Raw genomic sequence first — 15892 nt, 5'->3', positions numbered from 1 at the left:
AGTCGAAAGATGGACACCGATGGTGCTTCCGAGGCCCCGGCCACCGTGCGAGCCCCCACCAGGGACTGCGCCGGAGGCCACGGTGCCTACTGGTACCACTGGGCTGGCCACGACACTTGGTCCATTGAGCTTGCTGAGGCACAGGTGGGGCCGGCTGTTCGGGCTGGCTAGTTTGGCCTGTAGACAGGCGGCTTTAAGGGGAGGCCAGGCTGGCGTAAGATCCGCTGCTGCCTCTGGACCGGGAGTATCGGTGGTGCCGGGAGGACCAGGAGTATCGGTGGTGCTGGGACCTATGTCGGCCACGGGACCGCAATCTCAATGCGGAGGAGCGGCACCGACGGTAGTAGTAGCTGCTCCGCGAATGGCCTCGACGGGCAGATCCGTGTTGGCGAGAGATGCCAGAGATCGACACCTGGGGCTACAGTGCCTTGGCGGGGACTTGGAATAGGAGTCCAAGCGGGAACAGCGTCGACGATTTTGCCGCGACTGACTGCAGTATCTCCTGTGAGACGAGGACCATTGGCGACGTCCACCACGGTCCCATCGGTGTTTGCTTCGCGAAGACGAGCAGTGCTGGGAATCCCGGTCGGACGGCACCCATCCAGACAGTCTGGCCGGCATTGAGAGCGATCCACATGGACTGAACCCTGAACAGTCACTGGGTGCTGAGTGGTGTTGGGAACGTTCCCTCAACCAAGACCGGTACTGAGCTGGTGGCGACTGCGGTGATCCCAGCGGTGGCTAGCCTCTGGAGCGTGGGGCTGACAGCGGCGGAGCTCCGGGCATCGGCATGGACATGACATCCCTGGCTGCCTGGAGGGCTTCGGGCCTAGATGGAAACTGGACATCCAGAGAGGCCTGCTCCAAAGGGCCGGGCTACTACGCTCAATGGGAGTTGGAGGCCTAGAGCCCGATGGGGATCGAGGACTACTCGACATGGGCCTAGCCTCTGTCCCAGACTTCCCTCGGTGCCGCTGCAAAGAGGGAGTCTTCCCTGTCCTCCCGGCATGCCCCGTGGACGGGGAGTGGTGCCGACTGGATGATGGTACCGGAGGGTCTCCGCGTACTGACGCCGCAGTGCCGGGTACCGGTTTGGAGTGGGGTGCCGAGTTTGGAGCCAATGCCGACTCCATCAGGATGGCCCAGAGCCTAATGTCCCTTTCTTTTTTGGTCCAGGGCTTGAAAGACTTGCAGATCTTGCACCTTTCGCTGATATCGGTTTCTCCCAAGCAGCGCAGACAATCTGCATGCGGGTCGCTCCTTGGCACAGAGCGCCTACAAGAGCCACATGACTTAAAGCCTGGGGCACGGGGCATGCCCCGGCCCGGGCTCGATGACTAACTAAACTAACTGAATTAGCTAACTGACTACAGGTACTACTGAACAAACGAAGAGTTCTGGGGACGAGCTGCAGCAAAGCTGGAGCTGAGCAGTTCCGATGCACCTTCACTGGCGGCAACAAGGAACTGAGGGTAAGGGGAGTGCAGCCCCCCATATACCATGCCAGGCAGGCGCCGCTTCAGGGGTCGCAGGCAGGGGCGCTCCCCACAATGGATACTGCTAGGGGAAAAACTTCCAGCACCAGTGCACATGGCGAGCATGCACACCTATTGTGGAATACACATGAGCAATCACTCAAAGAAGAATTACTGATGCAGGAAGGGAAACCAGATATTATAGGGATAACAGAAACATGGTGGAATAGTAGTCATGACTGGATCACAGGTATTGAAGGGTATGTGTTGTTCAGCAAAGACAGAAATAAAGGAAAGGTGGTAGAGTAGTATTGTACCTAAATTATGAAGTAGACTGTAAAGAAATTAGAGGTAATGGAATGGATAACACAGAATCTCGTTTGGGTCAAAATCACTTTGGTAAAGAAAGTTCACAGAGGTTCCATAGGGATAGTGCTTGGGGTCTCTACAGACCCAAGGATCTGATTTGGTTATGGATAGAAACCTCTTTAATATTTTTATTGAAATAAATACAACTGGGATTGTGTGATTATGGGAGACTTTTATTTGCCAGATATAGATTGGAGGACAAGTGTTAGTAACAATGGTAGAGCCCAGATATTCCTAGATGTGACAGCTGAATGATATTTTCATCAGTCACTGAACCAACAAGAGGTTACGCCATTTTAGATTAAGTACTGGTAAGTAGCAAAGAACCTCACAGAAAAACTGGTTGGAGAGGACAGCCATGGTTCACGTGAATCATGAGCTAATTTAGTTTAAACTAAATGGAGGGATAAAAAAAAAAAAAAAGGTCTGTAACTAGGGTCCTTGATCTCAAAAGGGCAAACTTTAAAAAATTAAGGGAATGTAGGGAATTGGACTGCCCTGAAGAACTCAAGGATCTGAATCTGGAGGAAGCTTGGAACTACTTTAAGTCAAAGCTGCAGAAGCTATATGAAGCCTGCATCCCAAGCTAGGGGCAAAAATTTGAAGAGAAGAGTTGCAGACTAAGCTGGACGGACAAGCATTTCAAACAGATTATTAAGAGAAAACAGAAAGCCTACAAGGAATGGAAGATGGAAAGGATCAGCACGGAAAGCTAACTCTTGGTGATAGAAAATGTAGAGATAAAGTGAGAACTGCCAAAAGCCAAGCAGTGTTGGACCCTTACAAAGGAAATTAAAACCAACAGGAAAAGGTTCTACAGCCGCTTACTCCTGGGGGAATTCTGTGCCACTGTGCAAGCGCAGAATTTATGTCCCATGCAGATTTCTTTGCTTCCTTGCAGAAAAATGACTTTCTGACGGGAAAGCAAAGGGAAGCCACAAGAGCGGTCATGCAACCCTCCCCAGCAATATGTTTTGGGTGCCCAGGGCGCCAGCAGAGAGGTAAATCACTGTGGGGCAGGGGGCAGGACTGGGGAAGACCCGACTGGTGGCTCCTACTCTGCAACAGGCTCAGCTGCTAGTCCTGGCTGAGCTGGTGAGAATGGGGCTTCCTCTTCCCCTGCACGGCATCTGGACCCAGGCCAGACCTACCCCCAGACTTCTCCCCCAGCTCCAGGAAGCTCTGCAAACTCCCTCTCCCCCATCCCCCACTGCCTGCACCCATTGCTCCTCAGCTGCAGAGGAAGAGATCCATGTACAAGGACCTGCTCCACAATCCAACGAACCACCATGCATCTAGACCCCCTCATACCCAGATGCTCCTGCCAAGCCTCACCCTCCCCCGTTCTCAGAACCCCCCGATGAACTCCACTCCCCCTGCACCTAGATCACCCCAACAAGCCACACACACAGGGATCCCCATCCCTCTGAGCCCTAACTAGCGGCACCTGGATCCCCACCCAACTGAGCTCCTCTCCCCCAGCATCTGAACCCCCACTGAACCCCTCACACCCGGACCCTCCTGCTGAGCCCCAACCACCTTCACCTGGACCCCCCTGCAGTGTCCCATTACGATTTCACCTAGAACCCCCCAACAAGTCCCTGTGCATTCAGATCCCCCCCACACCTTGATCCCCCCACTGAGCCACCCGCACCCAGACTGCACCACACAGAACCCTCTCAACCCGCACCTGGATCCCCTAACACAAAGCTGCTCCACACTTGGATCCTGCCTTGCTGAGCCTGCCTGCCCACATCTGGTGCACCTGGCACAGAGAGGCGGGGCCTGGCATGTTTCTGCAGCAGGCCTGGTCCTTGTGCTGTCAGGATTGGGAGCAGTCTCATTGCTGAGTCTGTGTCCTGGGGGACAAGCTGCACAGTGATCTCCCACCTCTGTGCAGCCAGTGGTCTGTGCTCCACACTGCCATACTGAAGCCTCCACGTTTATCTGACAAATAAATTTTGCAGAACTTTAAAATACTGTGTGCAGATTTTTTTTGGTGCAGAATGCCATCAGGAGTAATAGCCATATAAATAAAAAGAAAACAATGAAAGAAGAAGTGGGACCGCTAAGCACTGAGAATGCTACTGAGGGATGGAGATTAAAAATAATCTAGCAATGGTCCAATACCTAAACGAATACTTTCTGTCAGTTTTTAAGAGGGATAATGAGGAATTTAGGGGTCGTGGCAAGGTGGCTAATGGAAATGAGGATATGGAAATAGAAATTGACGTTGCACTCCATATGATTTTATGAAAATATGCTAATGAGTGTGAATACAATGTAACTCGAATATGCTTCACGGAAAAGGTCTCTTGTAAGGTATCATTACAAATCTTGTAACCTACTGAATGTGTTCACCCTATTCGTATGAATGTATCATTCTTTTATCTGAAACTAGGAATATAAAATATAACTCTGAGGTCCTACTGTAGTTATTTAAAGTGTGGGCCATTAATGGTGGTTTAGAATCTTGATGGCTCCCATCAACTAGGACAATTGACTGTAGATGGCTCTGTTTACTTGCAAGCTTTCCTGTGAGTCAGGCGGCGAAGAATGAAGGTTTGGGGTCTCACAGGACATGTGACCATCACCACCTGGTACTGGAATCCATCTTAAACCTGGTGCTTTTCCATTTAGAAGGAGGAGTGGGGACCCAAAGAGACAAAAGTTTCCCACCTTTTGCCAAAGATATATCAGGGGGTGGAACACAACAAATGTGGCTGCAGTCATGAGAAATCCCCTAGCTACCACCTGAGCTGGAAGGAGGACTGTACCGGGGAAAGGATTGGGCCCAGACTAGAAAGGAGTCTAGTCTGTGAAAGAAGCTTATTGCAACATCTCTGAGGGTGAGATTTCACCTGTAATCAGTTTCCTACTGTATTAGGCTTAGACTTGTGTGCTTTTGTTTTATTTTGCTTGGTAACTTACTTGGTTCTGTCTGTTATTACTTGGAGCAACTTAAATCCTACCTTCTGTATTTAATAAAATCACTTTTGCTTATAAATTAACCCAGAGTAAGCAATTAATTCCTGGGGGAGCAAACAGCTGTTCATATCTCTCTATCAGTGTTATAGAGAGTGGACAATTTATGAGTTTACCCTGTATAAGCTTTATACAGAGTAAAACGGATTTATTTGGGGTTTAGATCCCATTGGAAGCTGAGTGTCTGGGTGTTAGAGACAGGAGTACCTGCTACGTGGTTTTCAGGTAAGTCTGCAGTTTTGGGGGGACGTGGTTCAGACCTTCGGTCTGTGTTGGAGCAGACTGGCACGTCTGGCTCAACAAGGCAGAGTTCTGAAGTCCCAAGCTGCCAGGGAAAACGGGCTCAGAGGTAGTCTCACCACATCAGGTGGCAGTCCTAAGGGGGTCTCTGTGACCCAACCCATCACAGAAATTACCACATCCAAAGTAGAAGTCAAACTCAAATAGCTTAATGGGACCAAATTGGGGGCCCCGGATAATCTCCATCCAAGAATATTAAAGGAACTGGCACATGAAATTTCAAGCCCAGTAGCAAGGGTTTTTAATTAATGTCTAAAATTGGGGGTCATATCCTATGAATACGCTAACTGCTAATATCGTATCTATTTTTCAGAAAAGGGAAAAAAGCAATCTGGGAAACTTCAGGTTCATTAGTTTGACCTCAATTATATGCAAGGTCTTCAAACAAATTTTGAAAGAGAAAGTAGTTAAGGAAATAGAAGTTGACGATAACTAGGATAAAATACAACACCGTTTTACAAAAGGTAGATCGTACGAGACCAATCTGATCTGTTTCTTTGAGAAGATAACTGATTTTTTAGACAAAGGAAATGCAGTAGATCTAATTCTACCTGGATTTTAGTCAGGCATTTGATACAGCTCCACATGGAAAATTAGTTAAATTGGAGAAGATGCAGATTAATACAGTGTGAGAACTGAAAGGGGTATAAGGAACTGGTTAAAGGGGAAACTACAATGGATCATGCTGAAACGTGAACCATCAGGCTTGAGGGAAGGTACTAGTGGGTTTCCTCAGGGATCAGTCTCAGGACCAATCTTATTTAGCATTTTCATTCATGACCTTGGCACAAAAAGAGGGAGTATGCTAATAAAATTTGCAGATGACACAAAGTTAGGAGTTATTGCCAATACAGAGAACTGGAACACCATACAAGATGATCTGGAGGACCTTGAAAACTGGAGTAATAGATATGGGATGAAATTTAATAGTGCAAAGTCATGCAGTTAGGGACTAAGAACAAATATTTTTGCTATAAACTGGGAACATATCAGTTGGAAGCTACAGAAGAGGAAAAAGACCTGAATATATTGGTTAATCACAGGATGACTATGAGCTGCCATTGTGATGGGGCCATGAAAAAGGTTAATGTGATCCTAGGATGCATCAGGCAAGGTATTTCCAGTACAGATAGGGAAGTGTTATTGTCATTATACAAGGCACTTGTGAAACCCCATCTGGAATAGTGTGTGCAATTCTGGTCTCCCATGTTTAAAAAAGATTAAGTCAAACTGGGACAGATGCAGAGAAGGGCTACTATAATGATGATCAGAGGAATGGAAAACCTACCTTAGGAGAGGAGACTTAAAGAACTTGGCTTCTTTAGCCTAACCAAAAGAAGGCTGATGGGAGATATGATTACTCTCTATAAACACATCAGAAGGATAAATACCAGGGAGGGAGAGGAGTTATTTAAGTTAAGCGCTAATGTTGACACAAGAACAAACGGATATAAACAGACCATCAACAAGTTTAGGCTTGAAATCAGATGAAGGTTCCTAACCATCAGAGGAGAGAAGTTCTGGAATAGCCTTCCAAGGGGCGATGTGGGGGCAAAAAACCTAACTGGCTTCAAGACTGAATGTGATAAATTTATGGAGGGGATGGTATGATGAGATGCCTACAATGGCATGCTGCCCATCTATGACTGCTAATAGCAAAAAACCCCCAATGGTCAGAGATGGGGCACTAGATGGGGAAGGCTCTGAGTTACTATAGAGAATTCTTTTCCAGATGTCTGGCTAATGGGTCTTGCTCACATGCTCAGGTTCCAAATGATAGCCATATTTCGGGTTGGGTAGGAATTTCCCCCCAGGTCAGATTGACAGAGACCCGGGGGGGGGGGGTGGGGGTTTGCCTTCCTCTGAAGCATGGGTCACTTGCAGGTTTAAACTAGAGTAAATGGTGGATTCTCTGTAACTTGAAGTCTTTAAATCATGATATAAGAACTTCAGTGACACAGCCAGAGGTTCTGGGTCCATTATAGAAAGGGTGGGTGAAGTTCTGTGGCCTTCAATGTGCAGGAGGTCAGACTAGATGATCATGATGGCCCCTTCTGGCCTTAGAGCCTGCGGCTTAGAAACAGACTTGACTGCTGGAGTTGAAACTTAAAAAAAAAAAAAAAAAAAATCAGTCTGAGGCAGATACCCTACATGGAAAATTTTTGCTCAAACAGTTAACATGTGACCAAGTTATGAGCAACTGAAAACGGGGGTTCTTAAATGGAAAGTATTAAGCAAACTTATATTAGGAGCTTTAAGAACTTTTTTACTAGATGCCCCCCCGAAAAAGCCACAATCAAGAAAAAAGCCTATACTTGTTTAAAAAAAAAAAAAAAACAGCCTGGGGAAGTAAAAGCAGAGATAGATAGATAGATATAAAAATGGAACAGGAGGGGATGATACTAGCAATATAAATTAGACGAATATGTAGAAAATTAATAAAGGAAGGAAAAGGACACAAAGAGAAATCTATAGTCAGCAGAGGACAACAGCCAGGAGTATTTTAAGTATATCAGGAACAAAAGGAATCCCAACAATTATCCATTATCAGATGGAAAAGGTAGAACTATAAATAATAATACAGAAAAGAGAGAAGTTTTCAAAATATCTCTCTTCTATATTTTGGGGAAAAGCCAGATGATAATGATGATAAAATACTTTCCATTACAACAGTAACTCATGAGGATGTTAAACAGCAGCTACTGAAGAAAGACACTTTAAAATCAGCAGGTCCAGATAACTTGCACCCAAGAGTTTTAAAAGAACTGGCTGAGGGGCTTCATGGACCATTAAGATTTTTTTAATGATTCTTGGGAAACGAGGGAAGTTGCGAAAGAATGGAAGAAAGATAATGTCATGCTAATATTAAAAAAGTGTAAACAAGAGGATACAAGTAATACAGGCCCATCAGACTGACATTGATCCTCAGCAGAATAATGGAATGGCTAATATGGGATTAAATTAATAAAGAATTAAAAGAGGGTAATATAATTAATGCTAATCAGCATGGGTTTATGCAAAAATAAATCTTGTCAAATTAAATTGATACCATTTTTGATGACATTACAAGTTTGGTTAATAAAGGTAACGATGTAATAGACTTCTGTTAGGCATCTGACTTGGTTATGCACAACATTTTGATTAAAAACTAAAACAATACAAATTCAGCATGGCACACATTAAATGGATAGCTAACCGATAGGTCTCTAAATCTAATTGTAGATGGGGAATCATCAACAAACAGCTGCGTTTCTAGTGGGGTTCTAAGGGTTGTGTTCTTGGCACTACACTATTTAACATTTTTATCAATAATCTGGAAGAAAATATAAAATCTGATAAAGTTTGCATATGACACAAAGATTGGAGGAGTGGCAAATAATGAAGAGAACAAGTCACTGATACAGAGTGACCTGGATCTCTAGGTAAGATGGGCACAAGCAAACAATATGCATTTCAATACAGCCAAATATAAGGTCAGACATTTAGGAACAAAGAACATGGGCATAGTTACAGTATAGGGGACTCTACCATGGGAAGCAGCAACTCTGGGGGTTATGAGGATAATCAACTGAACATGAGCTCCCAGAATGATGCTGTGGCCAAAAAGGCTAATGAAATCCTTGAATGTACAAGCGAAGCTCAAGTAGAAGTAGGGAGATTATATTACCTGTATCTTCAGCACTGGTGCTATTGCTACTGGAATATTGTGTCCAAAATTCATGAAGGATGTTGGTAAATTGGGGACAGTTCAGAGAAGAGCCATGAGAATGATTAAAAGATCAGAGAACCTGCCTTACAGTGACAGACGCAAGGAGCTCAATCTAGTTAGCTCATCAAAGAGACTTTTATACTCTGTGATCAAATCACCCCTTCAGAACATATTCTGGGAAAAGAAATTTAATATAAGAGGGCTTTTCATTGTAGCAGAGGAAGTTATAATGAGATCCAATGGCTGCAAGTTAAACAAATTCAGATAGAAATAAGGTGGAAATTTTTAACAGTGGGCGTAATTAATCATTGGAACAATTTACCAAGGGTTCTGGTGGATTCTCCATCACCAGAAATTTTTATCTAGATTCGATATTTTTTTTTAAAAGATATGTTACAGTTAAACCAAAGCTACTGAACTTAAAGCAGGAATTAATTCAAGGAAATCCTCAGGCTTGTTTTATGCAGGAGGTCAGACTAGATGATCACAATAATTCCCTCTGAGTTTATAATCTATAAACAGTGCCCATTTATAATTATAAGCAGGAGAGGTAGCAACACCTATTAAGGTTGCCTCATACTTCCTATTGCAAAACCTATTTACAATTGCTTATAATTTTGCCCAACTTTAACCATTTGGGCTGAAATTTTACATGCTGATTGTCAGCCTCAGGCTGAACTGTTTTGGGAAATTTCAGCAATAATGGTTCACCTATTTGCAAGAATGAGGTTAAAGAAATTACATTGTTTTGCCCATATTAAATTCAGGCAACCTTTTCTTTGAGAAGATTCAGCACCCCCATGCTTTGGAGCAGAGATCTGAAATTTGACCAGGTTCAGTTAGGGAGGGGAAGCTTTTTTGTGTGAGAGTGTATGTGTATATGCCAGTGATATGCCTTTTGCCATTCCTGTGAAAATCCACCCAGATTAGGCCAAGTTATAAGTGTATGGAAAAACTGCAGTTTGTACGTGCTCAGTAGAGAGTAGCTAGAGCTTCAGAACAAGAGTCCAGCAGCCTAGGGCTGAGCTGGACCTTCCCTGAAAATGGAGCTGTAGGCGGCAGGCTGGGCTCGATCAGAGAACTGGAACTAAAAGCAGGAAGCCTGTCTCCCCTAAGCTCTCAGTGATCCCCTTGCTTACACTCAAGCAAGCATGGAGGAGGATTGGTGCCTGATTCAGCTGACCAGAGCTGGACTGGGGGGATGGGGTGAGGAGGAGAAAGGCATTAGATTGGGTCAGGGAGCCTGGGGTTGGGTGGATGGAGGGACTGGGACTAAAAGCTGTTGGGGAGGGAGTGGGAAACTGGCACTGGGAGTTAGGTGGGGAGAAGACTGGTACTGGCTGGGCAAAGAGGCTGGGACTGGGAGCAGGGTTGCAGTGGAAGAAGGCTGGGACTTGTTTCGCAAGGAGACTGGGCAACACAGATTGGCAAGGAGATGGAGGAGGGGAGACAGACTGACTGGAAAAAGAGACTGGGACCGGGTGTGGAGAGGGAGACTTTAGGAAATAGCTATTTAGATGGTATTGTTAAAAGCGATGTCAGAAGGGCTACCTTGGCTCCCCTTCCCCACTTCAGATCTATGTTGTACTCTTGACTTTCAAGGTTACCTCAGGGGCAATAAATTCCTTTTCATCAAAACAATTTAATATACCATATATACTCGTTCATTAGCCCATTCGTTTATAAGCCAAGATGGATAGGTAAAAATAGTAAAAACTGTATGACCCTTTCATAAGCCGACCCTATATTTCAGGGGTTGGCAAACTTTGGCTCCTGGCCCATCAGGGTAAGCCGCTGGCGGGTCGGGACGTTTTGTTTACATGGAGCGTCTGCAGGCATGGAGCCCCTCAGCTCCCTGTGGCCACAGTTTGCCGTTCCCGGCCAACGGGAGCTTGGGGAAGTGGCACGCCATGCCTGCAGACGCTCCAGGTAAACAAAATGACAATGTATTAGATATTCAATTCAATGATTTCATAGAGTTTAAATCATCAAATTTTGGTGTAGACCCGTTTATAAGCCGACTCCCACTCTTTGATGCATCACTTTTTTACCAAAAATATTCAGCTTATGAATGAGTATATACGGTGTATAGCATTACATAAAGGCAATGACAATTATTTAAACAAATGGACTAAAATTCTAATCTCATAAGTATGTCAGAACATTTTCCCTTTCAAGTGTGGTTCCACTTAAAGTTACTTAGTTACTTTTAATAAAGTCATGGTGATTGGGATCTCTCAGTGAGTCCACATTAAATTTGCTCACTTTACAAGCAAAAAGATGTCTTTCTACCTGGCAACCCGGCAAACTCAACATGAAATCTGAAAGTCAAGCTGTTTTATTTGTTTCTCCCATATCATTTCCAATAATAGAGTGTACGGTCAGCTTCAGTGAATAGTTCTGTGAAGATGAACAAGGCAGATAATTTACATAGGTCAGCACAAAAAAAGACTTTTTATTCTCAGTTATTGTTACAGATTTTTTTTTAAATTACAAATTGAGGAACGTGAAGCATTGCTGGCATTTAGCTTATAATAATTTAAAGGAAGTCAGACTCTGCACATAAAAATCCTGGAGGTGTCCTCTTAATTAATGTAGTCAAACTAGACTACATTCACTATAAAAATTCTTGTACTTACCTGTCACAGGTAACAAGCTGGCTTCTAATTTGTGCGGCACTCTTGGAGGAATTTTCATAGAAGCACGAATCTGGTAAAAACTAAAGAAAGAGACCAAAAAATAATTTGCAAACTATGAAATAAACAGTCACTCGTATATTTACCAATATGCAGAGATTCAAAAATTCTAATACAAAAATACATATTTTCCTTTCACGACCTTCAAGTTTCACACTTTTAAAAGTGGGGGGGGGGGGGGGAGGAGAGAGAGAGAGAGAGAGAATTCCAAACCTTAAAATGTGAGGTTACTATTTTAACTTTCTTTTGCTATCCACATGATTACCTATCATTAACTATAAGGATAGGTAGAAAACTCAAATACACTCTGAAGCCTAAATTATACAATTCATTTCCACCTTTATTTCATCTTCTGGGTCTCTCTTCCCTATTTTATTAGTGCCTCCTCCCCATTCTAGTTCCTTATTGATACTGATTTGGTTTTTGGTCAAAATATCTCAAGAAAATATATTTTCAATATTGCTTTTAATCTACTGAACTCCTGCTGATCTCATCACCATGACATAAAAGTCTAAAAGTAAACTACATGATCCCTGTTCTGTTTACTTCCCATTTTCATCATCATGGAAAGGCTAGACTGAAGGGTAGGTTTTACATTTAGACCAGCTCATTATCAGGTTATAATGTCTTTAGGACAAGAACTGTGTCTACCTCTATTTTTATATAGCTCATAACTTGGGAACTGCCACACTGCATTCAGCCCAGTGCTCTGTGTAGTCTAGTATCCCATCTCTAGGAACTGGTGCTTCTCAGGAAGTTGCAAGAAGCTCTACAGGGGACAATTAAGGAATAACATGCCCATAGAAGAAGCTTCTTCATAAAATATCAGAGGCACAAAAGTTGGTCCTTTCCAATTTAAAAAAATATCTCATCTAATTCTCATCTAACATAATGGAGAATTTCTGATAACCCATATCAATGTCTAATCCATTTTTTGAATCCCGCTAAGCTCAGTCTCACTAATATTTTGTGGGAATGAGTTCCACAGGTTAACCATTCATTGTGTAAAGAATTTACCTGTATCATTTTTAAGTTAGCTTTCTTTCAATTTCACAGACTGTCCCCATATTCTCATATTATGATAAAGGATAATTAGCAGTGAATGATTTATCATTTGTATTCCATTCATTATTGTATACATCAGCCATACTCCTCTTATTCATCTCTTCTCTAAATGAAGCAGTCACAATCATGTCAATCTCCTATGACTCACTTTAGTCCCCCATCCTGCTCTATTTCTATTACATCTCTTTTGAAATACTGTGACCAAAACTGAACACAACAGGGCTCCAGTTACAGCTAGAGCCTCTCAACACTACCATAACATAAGTAACATAAGAGAGAACTAGGTAACTAAAATCAATTCTAAATTTGAACCCTTACACAAAACTAAGTTAAAAGAAACTTCAGTTTGGCCAAAATTGTGTGACAAAAATAGTGAGATGTTGGAAGGCACTGTTAATAACTAAATGCTGATAACGTGCTCAATACTTGTACAAGAGATAAAAGGAAGACCATCCCTACCCTGAACAATTTACACAATCTAGAATATCACCATTTAAAAATGTGATAAAACAGCACCCATATTAAATTTACAAGCTCTGCAATTTTTCAAAAACCTACAATGAAGCTGTATAAAAAATAGCTATAAAAACAAAATACTCAAAGATGTGACTCATCACCTGTCAAGCATGTGTTAAGAATGATAATTTTTCATTAAATACATACAAAATACTTAAATTAGATATCCAACATCTAGTTCTATTACTGTAAGGAACTGAGGAGATTATTTAACTAAAGGAGAACTCTTCACAACAGAAATCCATTCTAATACAGGACGCATTCTAATACAGGAATTTATTTCTCATCACTGGATCAGCTATGACTTTGCATCACCTCATAGCTAATAATGATTTCAGTTAAAACAAGATGAGGTGGCATACTGTCAACCCTCATCAATGGCCATTATCTTAAACATACAATATAGTCAAATATATGTAATAATTTCTGGATCCAAATATAGCATTTTTCTAATAACTACCTAGATCTTGACATGTTATTCTGAATATTACTTTGGAATTTGCTCCACTCCTTAGTCCAAAATAACTATACTCTGAGGGGCATGTCACAAAGCTCATCTCCTTACCCCAAGCATTTAAAACTGGGGGGGAATTATAAAGGTAGAAAATTTCTGGAGGTGACACTAATATAAACTTTTAACTTCCCTGTCTCACCTTTGGTGGGTTATAGTGAATCGTACTGCTGCAGTGAAGGTATTTTTTTGTGATATAATTAATTATGTCAAAGGCACCTAGAGTATATGCCCTTTTTAGCATTTGTATAAGTCTACTATTTATTAATTTATTTAAATCTAAAGCAGCTGAACTGTGGTTAAACACAACTGGTAATCTTCAAAACTCTGGTGGTCCACCTCAGATTTTCAGCATAGTGTACTGCTGTTTAAGAAATTTAGGTTTTGGAAGTTGTTTTTACATATGAAAAACTTGTGTACTCTATAAAATAAATATTTAGTTTACACAGTTTGGAAAGATGTCAGCCACTTTACTCAGAGTTCATCCCATTTGAATCTTTACCTACAAAACTGGTTCCCAAACACACAGAGAATCATGTGCACAGATCATTGCATCTGCACAGTTTTCAATGCAGGTTCAGGATCTTGAGTCCAAGTTCAGCAAAGCACTTAAGCACATACTTAACGTTAAGAACTTTGCTGCATAGGGATGGTTTGCTGAGTTGAAATCTTAATTTGCCCCTTCGGCCAGAGGCAAGCTAAAAGCAAAAAGAGTACTGAAAAGAAAACAGAATTTGGAAAAGGTATGTTTTAAAAGGGAAGAGAGATTTCTGAAATCTTTAAAAATTATTTCATGCAAAAAAAAGTTAATTCACCTTAATGATACTATTTAATGACAATAATGTCTACAATCCAAGTTCTAAATTATTTTATCATAAATATATCCAGAGATTGAGGGATGTATTCCAGGGCTTTGGAGTGGAGCCCGGAGCTGGAGCGCAGATCAGCTCAAGAGCAGTGGAGCCGCACGTTTTTGCCTGGAGCTGGAGTGGAGCCGGAGCACAGCTCCAAAGCCCTGCTGTATTCGTTTAACGTTTAAAATGATTAAATGAAAAATATATTTCATCATCTTTACTTTTCCTCTCATTACTCACTTCCAATTCAGGAAAACTCCACATACCATTACCTGCACTATGTAGTTCAACAGAGGAGAGGGTTATTTGTTTTGAAGACAGGTGGCCTCATGATACTCAGTGCAGATTTATACTTTAAGCAGTTTTTAATACAAAAAACATTTACCTTCTAATCCTAATATCAAAATCCTGTAGGGGTTCAGCTCAGGGCAAAATATGTAAACAGTAAATTAAAATCTCATCCCCTGATTTTTAAAGTAATGACTTAACTACAGTGAGGCGCACATCCACATCCGCGCGCGCACACAAACACACACACACACTCTATTTACCAAAACTGTGCACCAGTATACTGCCTTACTGATTTGCAAATAGAGTACTGTGAATATTAAGAACAAGGAGTACTTGTGGCACCTTAGAGACTAAACACATTTATTTGAGCATAAGCTTTCATGGGCTAAAGCCCACTTCATCAGATGCATGCAGTGGAAAATACAGTAAGATCAGGGCTGGCTCTAGGCACCAGCAAAACAAGCAGGTGCTTGGGGCGGCGCATTTCTAGGGGCGGCATTCCAGCGCTGGCCATGCGCCCCCTAGAAATGTGCCCCTGCTGCCCCAGCTCACCTCCGCTCCGCCTGCTCCCCTGAGGGAAACCGCCGCCGCTCGGCTTCTCCCACCTCCCTCCTAGGCTTGCCGCACACAAAACTGTTTTGCACGGGGAGGGAAGGAGGGAGAAGATGAGCGGCGGTGCGCTCGGGAGAGGCGGCAGTGGTGGAGCGGAGGCGAGCTGGGGCGGAGAGCAGTTCCTGAACGCGCTGCCTCTCCCTCGCCTGAGAGGGAGGGGAAGAAGTGGAGCGGTGGCGTGTTCAGGGAAGCAGGCGGAGCGGAGGTGAGCTAGGGCGGGGCGTTGCAGGGGGGGAGGGGAGCCGCAGGAAGCAATGGGGGGGGAAATGTAGCACATCCTGGGGAGGAGGTGGGGCCGGGGATTTGGGGAAGGGGTAGGGAAGGGGTGGAGCCAGGGGCGGGGAGGCATGAAAAAAAAGCGGGGACAGCCAAAATTTTTTTTGCTTGGGGGCGGCAAAAATCCTAGAGCTGGCCCTGAGGAAGATTTTATATTATATATATATATACACACATACACACACACACACACACACACAGAGAACAAGAAAAAATGGGGGTTGCCATACCAA

The 15892-nt window shown here is 43.2% G+C and overlaps 1 protein-coding gene across 5 annotated transcripts in view; it reads right to left on the bottom strand.

The window, feature by feature from the left end:
- The window catches only part of FAM135A (family with sequence similarity 135 member A), a 145473-nt gene that overhangs the window by 90794 nt on the left and 38787 nt on the right, over window positions 1-15892 (bottom strand). For all 5 annotated transcript variants that reach the window (XM_027832720.3, XM_037894285.2, XM_037894284.2 and 2 more), the window contains exon 4: window positions 11478-11557. In XM_027832720.3, coding sequence (XP_027688521.2) covers window positions 11478-11557 — 80 coding nt within the window. The remainder of the gene's footprint in view (window positions 1-11477; window positions 11558-15892) is intronic.

Source organism: Chelonia mydas, chromosome 3, assembly GCF_015237465.2.
Source record: "Chelonia mydas isolate rCheMyd1 chromosome 3, rCheMyd1.pri.v2, whole genome shotgun sequence".
Classification (NCBI taxonomy): Eukaryota; Metazoa; Chordata; order Testudines; family Cheloniidae; genus Chelonia; species Chelonia mydas.
The sequence above is the reverse complement of the archived record's forward strand: the minus strand, read 5'-3'. Positions and strand labels throughout refer to the sequence as shown.